This window comes from Triplophysa rosa, linkage group LG3 (assembly GCF_024868665.1).
Source record: "Triplophysa rosa linkage group LG3, Trosa_1v2, whole genome shotgun sequence".
NCBI classification, from domain to species: domain Eukaryota; kingdom Metazoa; phylum Chordata; class Actinopteri; order Cypriniformes; family Nemacheilidae; genus Triplophysa; species Triplophysa rosa.
Window position 1 is genome coordinate 2,559,713 of NC_079892.1, and position 16,754 is coordinate 2,576,466.

General features: G+C 39.7%; 2 protein-coding genes and 1 long non-coding RNA gene across 5 annotated transcripts; 2 read left to right on the forward strand and 1 right to left on the reverse strand.

The window, feature by feature from the left end:
• Position 1: 1 nt before the first annotated feature.
• saxo4 (stabilizer of axonemal microtubules 4) lies at positions 2–13,383 on the reverse strand. Of its 3 annotated transcripts, XM_057329731.1 has the most exons (11): positions 13,198–13,383; positions 12,720–12,837; positions 12,499–12,643; positions 12,346–12,412; positions 11,729–11,808; positions 11,586–11,651; positions 11,381–11,467; positions 11,222–11,302; positions 10,765–10,859; positions 10,490–10,591; positions 9,683–10,410 (listed from the first exon to the last, which is right to left on the reverse strand). In XM_057329731.1, exons 1-11 carry the CDS (start codon positions 13,289–13,291, stop codon positions 10,374–10,376), a joined length of 972 nt encoding a protein of 323 aa, XP_057185714.1. In that variant the 5' UTR covers positions 13,292–13,383; the 3' UTR covers positions 9,683–10,373. The 3 variants fall into 3 exon arrangements, with proteins under 3 accessions (XP_057185713.1, XP_057185714.1, XP_057185712.1); XM_057329730.1 differs by lacking the exons at positions 9,683–10,410; positions 13,198–13,383 and adding an exon at positions 2–88 and having other exon boundaries at positions 12,499–13,010; XM_057329729.1 differs by lacking the exon at positions 13,198–13,383 and having other exon boundaries at positions 12,499–13,010.
• On the forward strand, positions 2,447–6,434 carry LOC130551797 (leucine-rich repeat-containing protein 10B). The gene is made up of 2 exons (XM_057329721.1): positions 2,447–2,855; positions 3,220–6,434. Exon 2 carries the CDS (start codon positions 3,488–3,490, stop codon positions 4,718–4,720), a length of 1,233 nt encoding a protein of 410 aa, XP_057185704.1. The 5' UTR covers positions 2,447–2,855; positions 3,220–3,487; the 3' UTR covers positions 4,721–6,434.
• Positions 13,384–13,531: 148 nt separating the features above from the next.
• Positions 13,532–16,693, forward strand: LOC130551814 (uncharacterized). The gene is made up of 3 exons (XR_008962656.1): positions 13,532–13,992; positions 15,320–15,454; positions 16,655–16,693. It is a non-coding gene; the product is annotated as an uncharacterized LOC130551814 (long non-coding RNA).
• The last annotated feature ends 61 nt before the right edge of the window (positions 16,694–16,754 follow it).

Genomic DNA, 16,754 nt, shown 5'->3' on the forward strand with positions numbered 1-16,754 from the left:
CGAACAGATCATTCGAGTGCAGCCGACCAATCAGCGACGGCTCCGCGTCAGGCTCGCGAGCGATCAGCCAATAGGAAGACAGTGAGATCTTTGGGAGGGCGGGAAATAAATAGAAGTTATTACAGTTCGAGTCCCACATAACCGTCAGTCCGGTGCTGTGAAACCACAAATTGCAGATGCGCTGCGAAATTTACGGGAAAAATTTAGATTTTTTTCACGATGCATTTGTAACAACGGTTTTTTTGTGCATGTTTATAAATATGTTATGGTAAAGAACAGGCTAACAAAAGTAAATTTACGTTATAGTTTACGCCCCACATCGTTTTAATGTTCAAGTAGGCTGGTATAAAACATTGTATCGGGTAATGCACAGGTTATTAAAAATACTGGCGCCAAAATGTCATGTTGTGTTGTTAGTTTCTTCTTAAATTAACTTGTAACCACACACTGTTAAAATAAATGTGATTTAAAGGTTCTTCGCAATGCCAAAGATGAACACGTTTTGGTACCCCAAAGAACCATTCAGTCAAAGGTTCTTTAAAAATATTTCTTACCTTTAATCTGAAGAACATTTTGTGTCTAAATTGTTATTTTCTGGCATTTTAAAGGTGCAGCTAATCGTTTAACTATGAATTCTCTGAAAATGTGTAATCTATAGCTATAGTCAACTCAACACATATGCAAAAATATTTCAAGTAAACTTGACTTCAAATACAAGAATAAAAAGGTCCTGTCTGGTAATTCTAATTGAATGTTAAGCAGAACATTTTAGATGAAAAGGATGAACTTTGGACTTTTTTGTGAAGAAAACACCACAGTGTGTGTTTATTTACCATTCTGTATTTTGTCTGACCACTGTCACGATAGGCTATGTACAGCTGTGAATAATTTCTGCAGCATTTATTCTGTGATAACATAATATGATATGATAAGACTGAGAGATGCTCATAAATGCTCATTTAAGCACAGGTTCAAAGATGACATTAAAGAACAAAATGGAGCTGGAATATTACTTTGACAATAAACAATAGGGAAATACAAAACAACACAATACATGCCATCCTCACAATACTGCACAATCATTTGGGGTTATAGAGTTTTGGACACATTCATGATTCCATTCAAGAAACATATAATGTATGTGGGGCATTTATATGTCATTGTGACCCGAAACTGATTAAAAAATACACTGCTAAAGACTTTGGCCTTCATCAGGGACGTAGGAATGAACTAAACAAGTGGGCAGGGACACGTTGTAAACCTCACCATCAGCTCAGTTCATGAATATTAATGAGTAATTTGTGGGTTAAATGGGGGTCTTAGCTATTTCTTCAAGGGGTTCAGAAAAGATTTGCTTTTAGGAAATACCTGCATGTCATCACGTTACGGTCAGGTTCGTAGGGGTCGATGACGTAATCTGGCCGCTAGGGGGTGCGTGAGCTCCCTGACATCGTGGAAGAGCGGAGTTGAACTTTGATGCTTCACACCAACACTTGAGTACTACAAACCTCCCGAGTCTGCACATTTACTGTACACTTATCAGTGCAGAGAATTACAATGCCATACATGCACTTCATGATACTATTTATTAATCATTCATTATTAAACATCAAGGTTTAGCAAATACAATTAAATTAAAGATTAAAATTAAATAGGATAAAAAAACCAAAGACTTTTCTTTCTGTTTTATAGGACTAGATAACAGGTTAGATAAAAATTAATTATTCTTGAAAGTTAATGTAGAGTCTTATTGGGCAACTATATCTGCCCAAAGGCCTGCTGCAAAGAGAAAATTGAGTAAAATATATGCACAATTGCTGTATGTTAAAGTGCTGGATGTTAGGCCAGGAGTGTTAGTTTGAGATAGAATAACCCAACGCAGTACATTTATTAGTTTATTCAACTCTGTTGCATTTCCCTTTACAATCTTAAATATTATTTATTCTGAGAATTTTCCTATTAATGTAAAGCAGCTAAAATGTGTACAATACAATACACATCTTTTTTCATCAGGCCAAAGTAGCATAAACCTATTTGCTTTAAATAATGTATAAATAAAATGAAGAGTTTATTTGCAAAAACAGATAACTCAGAAATTATGTTTGTGTATTCCAAGTGATAGGTGGGTTGTTTTAATTAAGTATAATAATACAAATACCACGATAATAAAAACATTTTTTATTTGTTTTTGTAAATAAACTCTTCAAACTCTTCTTATAATAAACGTAATATCAAAATACTGTATTATAATATGATAAATAACAGCCTGATAATAGCCTACAATTCTTTTAATGAAAATGTTTCCTTTTTTGCGCAACAAGAACTTGTAATAATGGAGTTTGATCGCCCCCCCCTCTCTCTCTCTCTCTCTGTCTCTCTCTCTCTCTCTCTCTCTCTGTCTCTCTCTCTCTCTCTCTCTCTCTCTCTGACCACGTGACAGTATGTAACTCTCATGTCCCTGTTTCGGTTGCTAAGGAAAAGAGAGACGGTCCATGACAACGCTTTATGCTCCGAACCGACAGAGAGAAACGCGAGACGGGTTTGATCGTCCGACAGAGAAAGAGCGAGGGAGAGAGAGAGAGAGAGTGAACGAGAGAGCCTCGAGCACGGCTGGAAACTTTACGCTGACGTCTCAAAGGATTGCGCATGCGATTTCCGTCCGCTCGGTTCACACAGACCGGAGTTATTATCACATCATCGGTTCGGTTCACATTGCCGCCGGCCAGGTCAGCGTGAGAGTACGAGCCCGGGATCCGCGGACGGCCACCGGGACGAGCGCCGCGTGCCCGCGCAGGCACCGATCAGCACGAGCTTTGACACATCTGCGACTGTTACTGAAAGTTTGTGACTGTGCTGTAAGTCCAAACGGTCTCATTTAAAAAAAAACAAATGTATATTTTTTAACAACTATGAAGGAAATGTAGACATAGCAGATTTGACACAGTAAATGTGTTAAAATTCTTTGATTCTTTGAAAAAACTTTAATTTTAGGAGTAAGTGACATTTGTCTTAAACAAAAGAAACGTTTTGTTTGTGTTCATACAGTGCCAAAATTGAGCTTTATTCCTGTTACGGTTCAGACTATATTTACAATTACTATTACTACTACTATTATTATTATTATTATTATTACTACTACTACTACTACTACTACTACTACTACTACTACTACTACTACTACTATCTGATGCACAGTTTGTAATATTTTTATTTACAAAGAAAAAAGTACCCATTGAGATAAGCTACACAAAACTTCACAATGACTCTTTGCTGGCATCACTGCTTCGTTTGCTGACATTGGACTTTGCCGTATGGGATCCGAGGTGAAGTCGTCTGCAGCACCATGCGTCGCTGTACTGGGTCAATTTTACAGATTGAAACAGACACAGGGGGGCGGGGCCAACCCCACAGACCGCCTCACCCTCTCACCCCGTCCTGAAACACACTTGAGACACACAGACAGACGCCGGGCTAGCCGGCCAAAGTAATGGGCAACTCCTCTCGAAAGCATGCCGAGGACGACGGCGAAGGAGAGGAGAAGAAAGATCATGAAAAGGCAGAAGGAGAGGAAGAGGCAGAGGAGGAGGAAAAAGAAGAGATTGTGGAGGATGAGGACCTGCCGCTGGGAGTCGATGACCTCTTGGCGAGCGGAGACCCCGTATTGGACTTGAGCTACTACAAGTTCCGCCGCCTTCCTGGGCAAGTCCTGTATTTGCAGTATTTGGAAAAACTCTACGTCTGCGGGAATCGTCTTCGTGACATCCCCAAGGGCATCGTTCGGCTGCAAGGTTTGCGCACCATGGCACTCGACTTTAACAATCTCGATGATGTTCCGTTGTCGGTGTGCCAGCTGACCAACCTCACGTGTCTCTACCTAGGCAGCAACCGTTTGATGAGCCTGCCGGCAGAAATGAGGAACCTACAGAGCTTGCGCTGTCTCTGGGTGGAGAGCAACTACTTCCAACACTTTCCCAAGCAGCTGTACGACCTGCCCCACCTACGCTCCTTGCAGATGGGGGACAACCGTCTGCGCACCCTGCCCTCTGACCTATGGCGCATGGATGCCCTAAGAGGTCTCTGGCTTTACGGAAACCGCTTTCAGGAGTTCCCACGTGTGCTCCTTAAGATGGAGCAGCTCGAGATTCTGGACATGGACCGCAATCGGATATCGGAGTTTCCCAACTTGCATCATCTCCCCGCGCTGCGCCTCTTCTCCTATGACCACAACCCTGTGAAGGAGCCACCGCGCGTTGGGGAGGAGGTGTTGATCGTCGGAGAGGGAGCCGAGGAGGTCCTGCAAGCCAGAGAGAGGAGGAAAGGAGCAAAGGAACGGGCGGAGAAAGAGGCGGAGGAGGCGGCGGCTGCGGCCGCAGCGGCGGCTAACCCCATCATTCACGGAATACTGAAGAAACTGAGAATGAGCTCCGCCCTTAATCTGGCAGGAGCTAAAGAGAAAGAAACAAATGGGACGGTGCCATCGACAGAGCAGGATGGGTATGGATCGCAAGGGGCGGAGCTTGAGAGACAAGGTGTGGCACATGATGAGTCTGAGCTTGGGTATGAGGAGGAGGGTCTGGAGTACGAAAGGGAAGAGCTAATCTGTGAGGGCGAGGGGTATGATGAGTACGGAAGGGCGGTGCTAGAGTACGAAAGAGGAGGAATGGACTATGAATACGAAGACGAGGAGCAAGAGGAATATGCGCAAGAGGGAGGAGCTTAATGTTTGCATGGGTTACAATAGCGTGCTGTTAGAAGTTAAGTGTGCCACCAAACAATTTTGCAACCCAACATGACAAAACTGACTCTCTTTGGGGTGGACATATGTGGAAGTATCATTATATTCGCGATTCTGTTTGATGCCACTTGTGGCAGACACATAAGGGTTGCAGGTTCAATCCCAAAACCGAACTGGAGAATTACTATGAGATACTTGAGGCCCCGATAATGGCACTTAAGTCCTTGATGGGATGACGTCTTTCTAAAAAAAAACCGGAAAGATAGTATTAGTGGGAGAAGGTGGATATCTAAAGGTGTTTTACTTGGAAATACGGGCGGCTGTGCTTCTAAATGACTGTTTACTGAAAAACAACTTTTCAAAGACAAAGTCATGAACTAGCATCACTCAAGCACCCAACAGATCATCAAAGAAGTATAACAGCGTTGCTATTTTTAAAAGCACTTTGTTGGCTGGACCATTGTTGCAAACACAAGACTTCAATAATGACAGGGTTTAAAGACTTCACAACTGTCAGAAATCAACTGTGAAACTGCACAAAATGACTATATTGTGTGCTGTGTGTTTGTAAGAGCGTGCGTGCCGAGCTCTTCTTAGACATGAGTGTACTGTTTATAAGACACTTGATACTGCAATTGCGGTGATGTGTGTTGGTGAAACCAAATATACTCTTATTAAATAACCATGGAGTTTGTCAAACATGTTTCAATGATTCATGTCTTGTGGGGCGCAAAGAAAATCTGATACCGGGCTGGACGATATCACTAAAATCAAATTTCAGCCTTTTGACAATATTTACTGTAATACACTCTAAAAATGCTGGGTTATTTTCAACCCAGCGTTGGGTAAGCAATGGACGAACCCAACCGTCGGTTTGTAGATTAACCGCTGCGATGTTTTAACCCAAAATGTTGGGTTATCTTAACCCAGTGTTGGGTCAAGTATAAATACTTCCTGGGTTAATTTAACCCAACAGTTGGGTTGAAAATAGCCCAGCATTTTTTAGAGTGTACGGCCCAGTTTCACAGACACGGCTTAGCTTAGTTTAAGACTATGCCTTAGTTGAATGAAGATATTTGTTGCTTTTATAAAAATACCATAGAAGAATACATTACAGGTGTGCATCTCGACTCGAGAAAAAACAATGGCACTGATATATCTTAACATATTTCAGTCTGTTATATGACTGTTATATTCAGTCAAGACAGGTCACACATTCATTTTAGTCTGGGACTAGCCTTAAGCCTCGTCTGTGAAACCGGGCCCATATGTCTTAATATTGGTGCGTCTGAAAATGGTGAACATTGTCATCAAAAGATTCAGACCAAGTGGCCTTAAAATGACTTAATGTATTGAAATGCTTCTTAAAGCTGCAATCCGTAACTTACTCAAAAATCTGTTATTGTACAATTGCATTAAAAATCAGTGTTGAAAACTAGCACACAAGTTTTAAACAGAGATGGGGATAGAGGCGAAAGTTACCGATTTAATTCTGTTGCGATATGTTGCGAATGTTCAATATTCAATATATCGCTCAGTCACAACCTGACAAAAATCCAAACCGCTCTCACAGAATTGAAGTTTCCACTTAAAATCATGGTGGTGGAATACTTCAGCCAAGACGAGAGACAGATACTGAAGAAAACCATCTCTCTGCTGTCTTCTGCTCGAAGGACTCGATGTAAGGACAGAGGAGAGATCCTAGTGTAGCTGGAAATATTCTGTTTAAAAGGATCGTTCACCCAGAAATGAAGATATTTTGAAGAACGTTGGTAACCAAACAACATGTAACCCCATTGACTTCCATTGTATGCACACCAAACCCCTTAGACATTTCTCAATATACATTCTTTTGTATTCAACAGATAAAGACTTTCAACCACATGAGGGGAATAAATGATCACAGAATTTTTATTCTCAGGTGAACGATCACTTCAAGTCCTGAGAGAAAATGACACGGCATGATAATAAACGGCATAAAAGTCAGATATAAAAGGTACAGCCCGTTCTCATTTTCCCAATTTCTTCATTCTTTCCCTCCACCATTGGCTTTGTATTTACAGATGTTCTCTTCCAGCTGTCTTACTCCAGTCCAGAAGTATTTCACTGAACTTTCCTCCTTCCTTCATCCATCACCGTGCCGTCTAAACGCTTTCTCTCCATTTCAATCCCATCTGTTAAAATATTTATGTAACGTTTTGAGTCTGTCATTATTGCTGTGAGAATCTGAAACAAGTGCTTTGGCACAATCTGTGACACGAAGTGGAGAGAATCGCGTCTCCGCCCCTTTCTGCTCGCCAGAGTCAACACCGAAGCGAATGCCTTCACACGACTGTGCACGGCTCAGGTGTCTTTAAACCAGCCAAGTTTCAATTTACAAAAACATTCCTTCATTCACATTCGTGATGTACTCTGCTCTAAACTGTCACGATAACGTATTTGTCTAACTGGTGCAAATACTTTGTGATGTGTACATTACTTGCCTGTTTCTGAATGAGTGTGTATCCATTCCACAACTGGCAAATCAGGCAGCACTCAATGACTGTTACGATACTAATAAATGAAAAGGTTTGTAAACGGACATCACACATTTAAATTCAATTAATTTTATTTTCACATTCAAAAACCGCATGTAGCATCACAAGTGGACTAATGTTTGTTTGCGATTTAGTTCATTATGACTCTTTGGAATGGATCACAGTATATACTATAGTCCAGTGGTTCTCAAACTGGGGGCCGTGGCCCCCTGGGGGGCCCCAAGATGGATCCAGGGGGCCACAGATTTTGTGGCATTTTATGAAATATAGAAATTTATCATAGATTTTATGTAATCAAACATCAGAAAAATGACACCACCAACCAAAAGAATTGAGGTTCCAGCATTGTATAACTGAATGTTTTTGGTTTAATTCAAATTCTAAGTTTAAGATTATACGTCTTTATATGGGGGGCCGCAAAGCGATGCACTTAACACAAAGGGGGCCTTACAACGAAAAAGTTTGAGAACCACTGCTATAGACCACTTTGGAAAACGTAAGCAACTCTGATCCAACGCTAGTCCAGAAGAACTTCCCGTTTCAGATTTTGAACCCTGAACAAACGTTTGACCAAACAACAAACAAACTACTAAATAATGGAGCCAAAAAAAGAAAGTTAAACGAATATGTTACAAATAAAAAATGAAACCGGAAGTGCTTTTTGGCCAGTGTTTACATCTTACGAAGTGGTCTATACACTGCCCACTAAAATATTTCTATGTTAACAATAACATATAATGCCTGTTCACACCAAAGACGATAATGATACCTTTAGCTATAAATAAGCTTTCAAAAATGCTTCTATATTTAAAAGAATAGCATCCATAGAGTCCACACCACAACAGTAACAAGACACAGGAACGTTTCTTGGGATCACTCCCGGAGCGATTTTTCATACTAATAACCAATAAAACAATCTATTTAAACTTAAATGGCTCGTGCATTTAAAATAGCTTAGAACAGACGTTGTCATTAGGTGGTGTGGACGCTAACAACAGTTATTACAGTCAATTGATAATTTTCTAAATTCAAGAAACAGTGAATTTGTATGACACCTTTAAAGCTATGAGTCAGACCGATTTTGGCCCAGCCGTCAGTTCTGGATCCTGACGCCCCAAGCGGCGAGTATTTGTGAAGAGACTGAACGCTCTGACATAATCCAGACCTGTTGAGAAGAGCACAGTCTCTGCGTTTAATCATTACTGCCAGTTTATGTTAGCACCGTTCTGACACAAGGTAACACGAAGTCTTGAACAAGCGGTGGACGGGCTTCTCTACCTCGGTCACAGTCAGATCATCTGCCGTTTGTAATGTGACTCATTGTGCGAGTGTGGCAGCAGTATGGGAGGGGCCATCACGGTCCGACGCCAATGATTTCGCTCGTGATAAGTAGGGCATGTTTGCTTGTTTGTTTCATATGCCAGTTTTGCACGGCAAGCCATTAAAAGCATAACCAACAGGCTAGACTGCAGCGTGAAACCTACATATTTACACTTCTGTGCATGTCCATGCAATCTTAACTGTGATGATAGAGAGTTCTGGGTGCTTGCTTAACCAAGACACAAAGGATTTATAGAATCAGCTTTATTGCCAGATGTTTGCACGTACGAGGCATTTGTTTTGGTGAAAGAAGCATCTAGTGCACAGAAACAACAACAGCAGTACAGAGACTATAACACAATACAATACACAGATGATCTATATGTAAAAAGAATAGTATACGATAAAAAAGAAGATAAAGATATATAGTGTAATAATTATATTTCAAAGGTTTACCAGGTGACACGTATGAAACAATCATCCCAGCACACTGAATTATTTTTTGAGGAAATAAAAAACAAGCACATTATTCATTTTACAACTTAAAACTAAAAGACGCTGATGACAGTCCAAACCTGTCTCACTTTCTTCCATAAAAAATAAAATCATCTGGTTGACGTTTCATAATGAAAGTGAATAACAAATGGGCCTGTCAAAATGACAAAAAAGGATGTTATGCTTAAAGCATTCTGAAGCCAGGAACAAACAGAAATAGACACTTTCATTATACGCGGTACACCGTGGCTAAGAGCCTGTATACTGTACATATCGGCTCGAAAATGTGTTTTATATTATAGTATATTTTCTAAGCCACCAAAGAAACTGGGTGACCTATTACTTTCAGGGTTATCTACATTTATTTGCAAAATATTAAGTCTTGCATGATAATATTAAAGGGATAGTTCACCCAAAAATAAAAATTCTTGAAAAAACAATTTCTTTGTTCTGCTAAACACAAAGGAAGATATTTGGAAGAATGTCAGTAACCAAACAGATCTCACCCCTCATTGACTCCCATAGTATTTCTTTTTCCTACTATGGCAGTCAATGGAGGATGAGATCGGTTTGGTTACTGACATTCTTCCAAATATCTCCCTTTGTGTCCAGCAGAAGAAAGTCATTAATAGAGGTTTGGACCAACCTGACGGTGGATAAATGATGACGTAATTTATATTTTTGGGTAAACTGTTACTTTAATATCTTGGGTCATTTTGCTTCTTAAGCTATAAATGTCATTTTTTGCAGTGTGTGCCGTTAGATGTAAGAGACAGAAGCTCACACACACATAATCCTGAGCAGGCAGGCACCATAACTGTGCCCATATGCCAGCAAGCTGAGCTTTCTGTCAGTGCCACTCCTCTCTCTGCATGACTGCACGCTTGTGTGTTTATCTGTGCATGTTAATGCCTTTGTGTAGGTTATGTGTGTGCAAGCATACGTTCTGATCAGATGTTGTGTATGCAAAGTGTTTAAATATTGCTGTTCCCACACTCAGTTCGATGTTAACAATTCTGTTCTGTTCCTCAACGATTTTGTGTCAAAATTCAAAAAGCTCAAATCAGTTTTCGACTTCTGTTTGGGTAAGCACGTCTTCTTCAATAGTCACTTTCATGATGCTAGGGTGTTGCTAAGTGCTTACTAGCCCACGTGAATAAAGTGCAGGACACAGCCAAGTTTAAATACCGAGAGATAGGATTTTAACTCAACAGAGATGCCGACATCGCAAATATGAGTAATAGTTTGTTTATGATTCGCAGACCAGTATTTCATCTATTCCTGGTTTATTGTGCATCCAGGGTGTGATATCCGAGTTTATGCCTGTGAGAGAGACAGACAGATGATTTTCACACATGTTCAGGTGGTTGTGAATGAGAGGTAGATGGGTTTATGTGTGTACCTGCTGCTGTCTCGCTCGCTGTAGCCGCTCTGTCTGTGCATCTGTACGCCTCCTGTCATCCAATCTGCTCTCACCTGCTCCACTGACGCTCTGTCACAAAACCTGAAGATAAACATTTACATAAAGATAAAAAACAAAGAATATTGTGAATTGAATGTCAAGTAATGCTTCATATCTGAATTTTCCCTTTTGAAATCAACATGGCACAAAAACGCCCAATTTAAATAAATGAGCAGTCAATGCCGCCTTTAAGAGAACACACAGACGTGACTCACTTGCTTTGATAATGTGTGATGAAATGTTGTGGGCTGGCTGGTGTGTGTGAAAGGCTTGTGATGTTGGGGGCGTTGAGGATGAATCCAGACGAACACTGTAGAATACACAATGGCAGAAATCCTTCTTAAAGCACCAACACACAAAATATATTGTATATACACACACACACTATTTTGAGTCAGATTTTGAAAGGATTACTGTATGATTTCATCTCTCGGTGTTTTTGTGATACAGAGAAGTACTTCGAGTCCTAAGAAACCTCCATCACTTTAAAGCCCTTTAGTTTTATAATTTTAGACAAGACTATGTCAAGCAAATGTTGAAATTTGCTATTACTATTACTCACTATTTCTACTGGTACATCAAGGAATGTTAAAAAAACTTCCAGGTTTAAAAACAGAGAGTGCAGTTTGAACTATTTACTGATGAATCAAAATATTTGAAAGTTGGTTTTACCATCGGCCCAATGGACCATCTGACTGCAGGAGATCTGTCCGTCTGTCTGCTTTCTTCACTAGAGTTACCTTGAAAAGAGACCTGTGGGCAGAAAACACCAGAAAAGAACTGATCCTAGGCCAAAGAACTGTAGACATAGCGAGAGAGAGAGAGACATACTGAACTGGTCAGAGGTTTCTGCGTGTCTCGTGTGAATCCAGTGTCTCGAGGCGCACAGAAGGCAAGTTTTGGTAATGCTTCACTGCCCTGAAAGAGAGACACGCACGCACACAAACATGCACGCACATCAAAGTAGGATAGAGATCTCATCCAAATGAAACACAGTTTTAAAATCTTTCAAAGTAAAGATGGAGGCTAAGAGCACCTGTAGGAATGATGCTGGAAGGAAGTCAGTCCTCGTCACACTTTGCTGTGTCCTGCGTGCGTCGTCCTGACAACCGTTAACACCCAATCAGAGACTGTCATGAATAGTATTTATTAACAGGGCAGGTACACACACACACTCACCATGTTAATATGATGAGGTAGAAAAGTGTTCGGCTGTAAGCTGGTTCCCTCAGTGTAACCACTTTCCTCTCTGTGTCCAACTAATACACAAACAAATACTTCCAACATGATTCAAACACTGTAAAGTTGAACTGAAATCAAATCAAACAAGGCCAAAATATTATTTGTAAACGTTCAACGAAACGAAACGAAAATGCAATAACAATAAACTGAAATAATTTGATACGTTGAATCACTAAAATAAAAATCGAACTAATACTAAAGCTGCGAAAAAATCTATATACCAATAAATAAAATCGTATGACAAAAGCACAGAACAAAATCACTAAAAATGTAACTAAAATGAATTAAGCTTAAATAAACTGTTTAATATGGATAAAACTAACATGAATGAAATTAATTTAGAATAATAAACAACTACTATTAAAGCAAAATAATAAAATATGGCAATTCACAAGAAAACCGTTTAAACGGAGTAGTTTGCCTACAAAAAGATCTGCACTCCTTTATTCATTTTTCATAATGCAACACAGCACGAACAAACAAACATTTAGGTTTCTTGCCTTCAGTAAATCTTCGATCTTTTTTCGACAGTAATTATTCCTATTTTTACTTACCCAAAACTCTAAGAGGACGGCGAGGACTGTAAGGTCCTTTACTCTCTGACTGACAGGACACAGCTCCCTGAGTGAGAAACAGAACGATGACGTCTAGTTAAAACAGTCCTGAAGACCTGCTGTGTTACTGTATGAATGTGTGTTGACTCGCACAGGTCTTGGCTGAGTGTGAAGCTGTAAATATCCGCTCTCTCTTGGTCTGGACCCCGAGCAGGCCAGAGCCTCCGTCCCATCAGGCTGCACCAGACGCCGGTAATGACGCTCAGACTGAGACTCAAAGCTGTCCAGCAGAGACAGACTAAGAGAGGATATCAAACAAAAATATATTGTTTTAGAGTGATTTACAGAAGGGGTAAATGTGCAATCCGTCATACCCGAAGTGTGGATTATCATAGCGGTCCAGGCTGGAGGTGTAGTAGAGGACAGGACGAAAGTTGGCACAATAACCCGTCCCAGAATGATGGCCGAGACGCGGCTGGAAATACTCCTGACCTGGACAACACTCGACATTTTATCCAGAAAACAAATCATTTCACGGTAAAGCCTCAACTGTGGTTGCACCAAAATCATAATTTATGGATTCATAATTCATTCATATTTCAAATACATTAGTGTAACAAAATCATTTTTGTTGACATTTCTTTACTTGCATTTAATTAAATATTTGGCACGTAAATAATTACAATGCATATATATATATATCATTTACAGTGAAAAATGTTTTCTCAGTAAGACTTTATAATAAGTGTACTCTTATAGATAAAGCAAAAATATGTAACAACCTTTATATCTTAAGAACATGCTTGACAGTATAGACCGTGCTGTATGTGGTTATAAACTGTGTGATCTCACCATATGAATGTCTGTAAGAGGTGCAGTAATGGTCAAGACTAGTGTTGGTTAACCGGCCTGCCGGTGGTCTACCTGCTCCCAAGAGTCCAACCATCTCTGAACAACCCAAACCAAAACACTAGCCTAACAACACACAACTATAAAAACACAAATATAATACGAATTCAATACAGTCTAACATCCAGTTACTGCACGACAATTAAAAATATAGTGTGTGTGCGTACAAAAAGCGCATTTAAGTGTTTACAGCTCGTGGGTTGGATCCCAGAAACAAATGTAAAGGATACTGCAATGTAAGTCGCTTTGGATAAAAGCGTCTGTCAAATGCACAAATGTGAAGTAAATGTACAGCTACGTCATTTACATGCGCAACCGACGGTTCTTTAAAACTACAAACAAAACGTTCTTTTTGACATTACTTTCATCCTGTTGTTGGACACGTAACTAATGTGTGCCTTCACGATTTTATTCAAATAAAGGCAGCAAGATATTGAAATAAAACCGGTTTACCGTCTCCTGCCGCTCGTGCGCGTGCCTAACAACCACAACTCACCTGAGCGCGGGAGTGTCGCGCTGTTACCACGACAACCACCTGGGGGGGTCGTCACATGATGAAAAGTATCGCGTGAGGTGACGGCCAAGAAAAAAATCGGTATATAATATGGATAGAAATTCCCGATTAGGACGAACAGATCTTTTTAGGCTGTTTATTTTTTTGAGATGTTGTACTGTACGTCAACAGGTGAGATCCTCTGACGTCATGTGACAGATGGAGGCTTGCGGATCAGTCCCACGGTAAAGGAGGAGTATTTTATTCTTTTTTTTTAATTATGCAATATTCTATATATATGGATGCAAATAATAGTAAAAGTTAATCTTTATTTTGGTTCTTGAAAAATAAATGAAAACGTATATTTTCTTTAAAAAGACATCCATGCTATATGTAAATCCTATAATGTATTTGTCTAATGCTTGATATTCCCCCTGACTGTATGCATGTTTATTGTGCTGTGTATACAATAGGCTACTTGTTACTATACTTTGTGTCTTTTGTCTGTTTTGTTCAATTAAAACGGATGTTTCGCACAGCTTCGTGACTATACATATATTTGACCACTGGGTGGCGCTGTTGATTGGTTAGAAAAGTGGATCTCAACGTTTTTGCCCTCACCTATAATATTTACGATTTACTCAAAATGTTTGCCCAATAAAATATCCAAAACACTGGAAAGATTCATTATAATAATAACCAAACATGATTAAATATCTTAAATGATAGTTGTTACAGCTTATTTGAATGCTTCTTCTGTCTTAGTTTATATTCACGCTTTGTTGTTGTAGCATCAAGAACCTTTCACATTTGTCTCTATGAAATATTTACTCTGAGTGTGTATGGCTACTGTAGGCCATGTGCCTGCATATTATTACGTCCCAGACACATTTAATAACCGCATGGTGTTGTTTATCATCACACCTGAGCTACAGTAGTGTCCCCCAGGTGTGAGACAAGCAATAACACATTATGATGTTAGCATCACTCTCAGGCTTGGAAAGATAAAGTCAAATCCACCATTACGGCGGCCGTCACCGGACCCCTCCGGTCCACCTCTCTTCCCCATTAATTCTCGATCACCTTCAGTGACAGGGCGTTTGCTCTCTTCCGTCCCAGTGAATAAACGTCTCCTGTAGGGCGACCTGTCACTCTCCTGAGTCCATGAAACTCTCATTTTTCTGAAACCATAAATGCACAGCTTTGTGGCTGGGGACACAACAGGATGAAACGCTGTTATTTAAAAACCTCCATGTTCAGTATTATCACCAACCCATCTGTACTCACAAAAAAGGCCTGTTACCTCGTGCTAATGCGTCTGTGTGTCAGTCAGATTTGATCACATTTAGACTGCAGACGGCCGTCACACTGAGGACGGGAACACTGTGTGCCGATCACTGACCCAGAAGCCATTTACCTTTACTTTGGCACAGCTGATCTCTTTTGTAAAGACTGACGGCCGTGACTGACAACCATTTAAATTTGACTTTTTCCACTAATAAGGAGAATCCAGGGCCTTTTTTTCATCCCGAAGCTTGACAGTGACAAAATATCTTTTCTTATTTCCCAAAGTCAAGCATAAATGGCATGTGGTGCTTTGTTGTGGTGATTGGAGGTGACAGTGGACTGAGAAGATGCGTCTCTTTAATGAAACTGTCTTTCAAAAGATGAAACTGACGCCGCTCATCACAGAAGCTTCTTAAGCAGGTAAAGGAACTCAGTTTCCCTTGAGCACAAACAAATGCAATAAACGCAGGAGGAAATTGATCAGCAGTCAAAATAAAATAGTGAGAGAAAGCACAATGGACATCGTGGAAGAAAGTCCCAACTTTCCATTAAAGTCACATTATTGTCACTGATGACCAATAAAAATAGCATAAATACGTGCACATCATACAGACATTATTGACTGTGCATGTGCACATTTTAAGGATGAAATCTATGCAATATTTGACACCCAAGGCCCTTGGTTCTTAAAGGGATAGTTCACCCAAAATTGAAAATTTTGTCATGAATTACTCACTTGTTTGGTTGAACACAAAGATAGGTATTCGTAAAATATTTTTATTCTGTTAAACACAGAATGAGTTATTTTGAAGAATATAGGAAAACAAACATTTTTCTAAAAATCTTTCTTTGTGTTGAACAGAACAAAGCAATTCATACAGGTTTGGAAAAACTTAGGTTGATTAGACAAAATTTTCATTTTTCATTATTCTAAATATACTTGTGCATATTAGAATGACCAACCAGAAAATACTGATAAATTGCTAAATCGTATATGTATTCATAATTTTCATATTTGATGCGTAACTTACATTATTAGCCATAATGGAAATGATGGTTCATTTCAAGTAAATAATCAAAATAATGTTTGAAATAAATTATTCACTGCAACAAAATCAGAGGTCTCAAAAGCAATATTTGTTATAAGTTTTGCAATAAAAATGTCGTGATTTTTTAATGTCCGTTTTCGTCTCGGAGTGTGTGTTGTGTGTGGATGTAATCTCCAGTTTAAAGTCAGTTCAGTCCTCTCAGATCAATCATTCTTGTCTGTTTGCTTGAGGCTTCGATAGAAACATTTTCTCTCTCTCTCTCTGTCTCTCATCCTTTCAGAAATGCTCCAGATTTATCTTATATACAATATAGTATTTCATACGACGACAATGTCAGCATTTGGGTAGTTGGTATAAAATGTCAAGCAGTGTCCAACAGTGACACACAAAAAACTATTAAAAATGATGAACTTTAAAGAATCAGTGACTATCCATATGCAATTTGTCCCAAATTCCTCTATTTTTTCTTCAATATCAATCCTCTCTCTTTGCACTTTGAGCATGTAATATGCACCTCTTCATGTCCCACGTTTGCATTTTCACACTCATTTCTCTTCTTTTCCTTTCTCAGCCCGTCTCCTCCTTCCTCCCTCTCTCTCTCTCTCTCTCTCTCTCTCTCTCTCTCTCTCTCTCTCTCTCTCTCTCCATCTGTCCCGAGGTCTGCTGGTTCG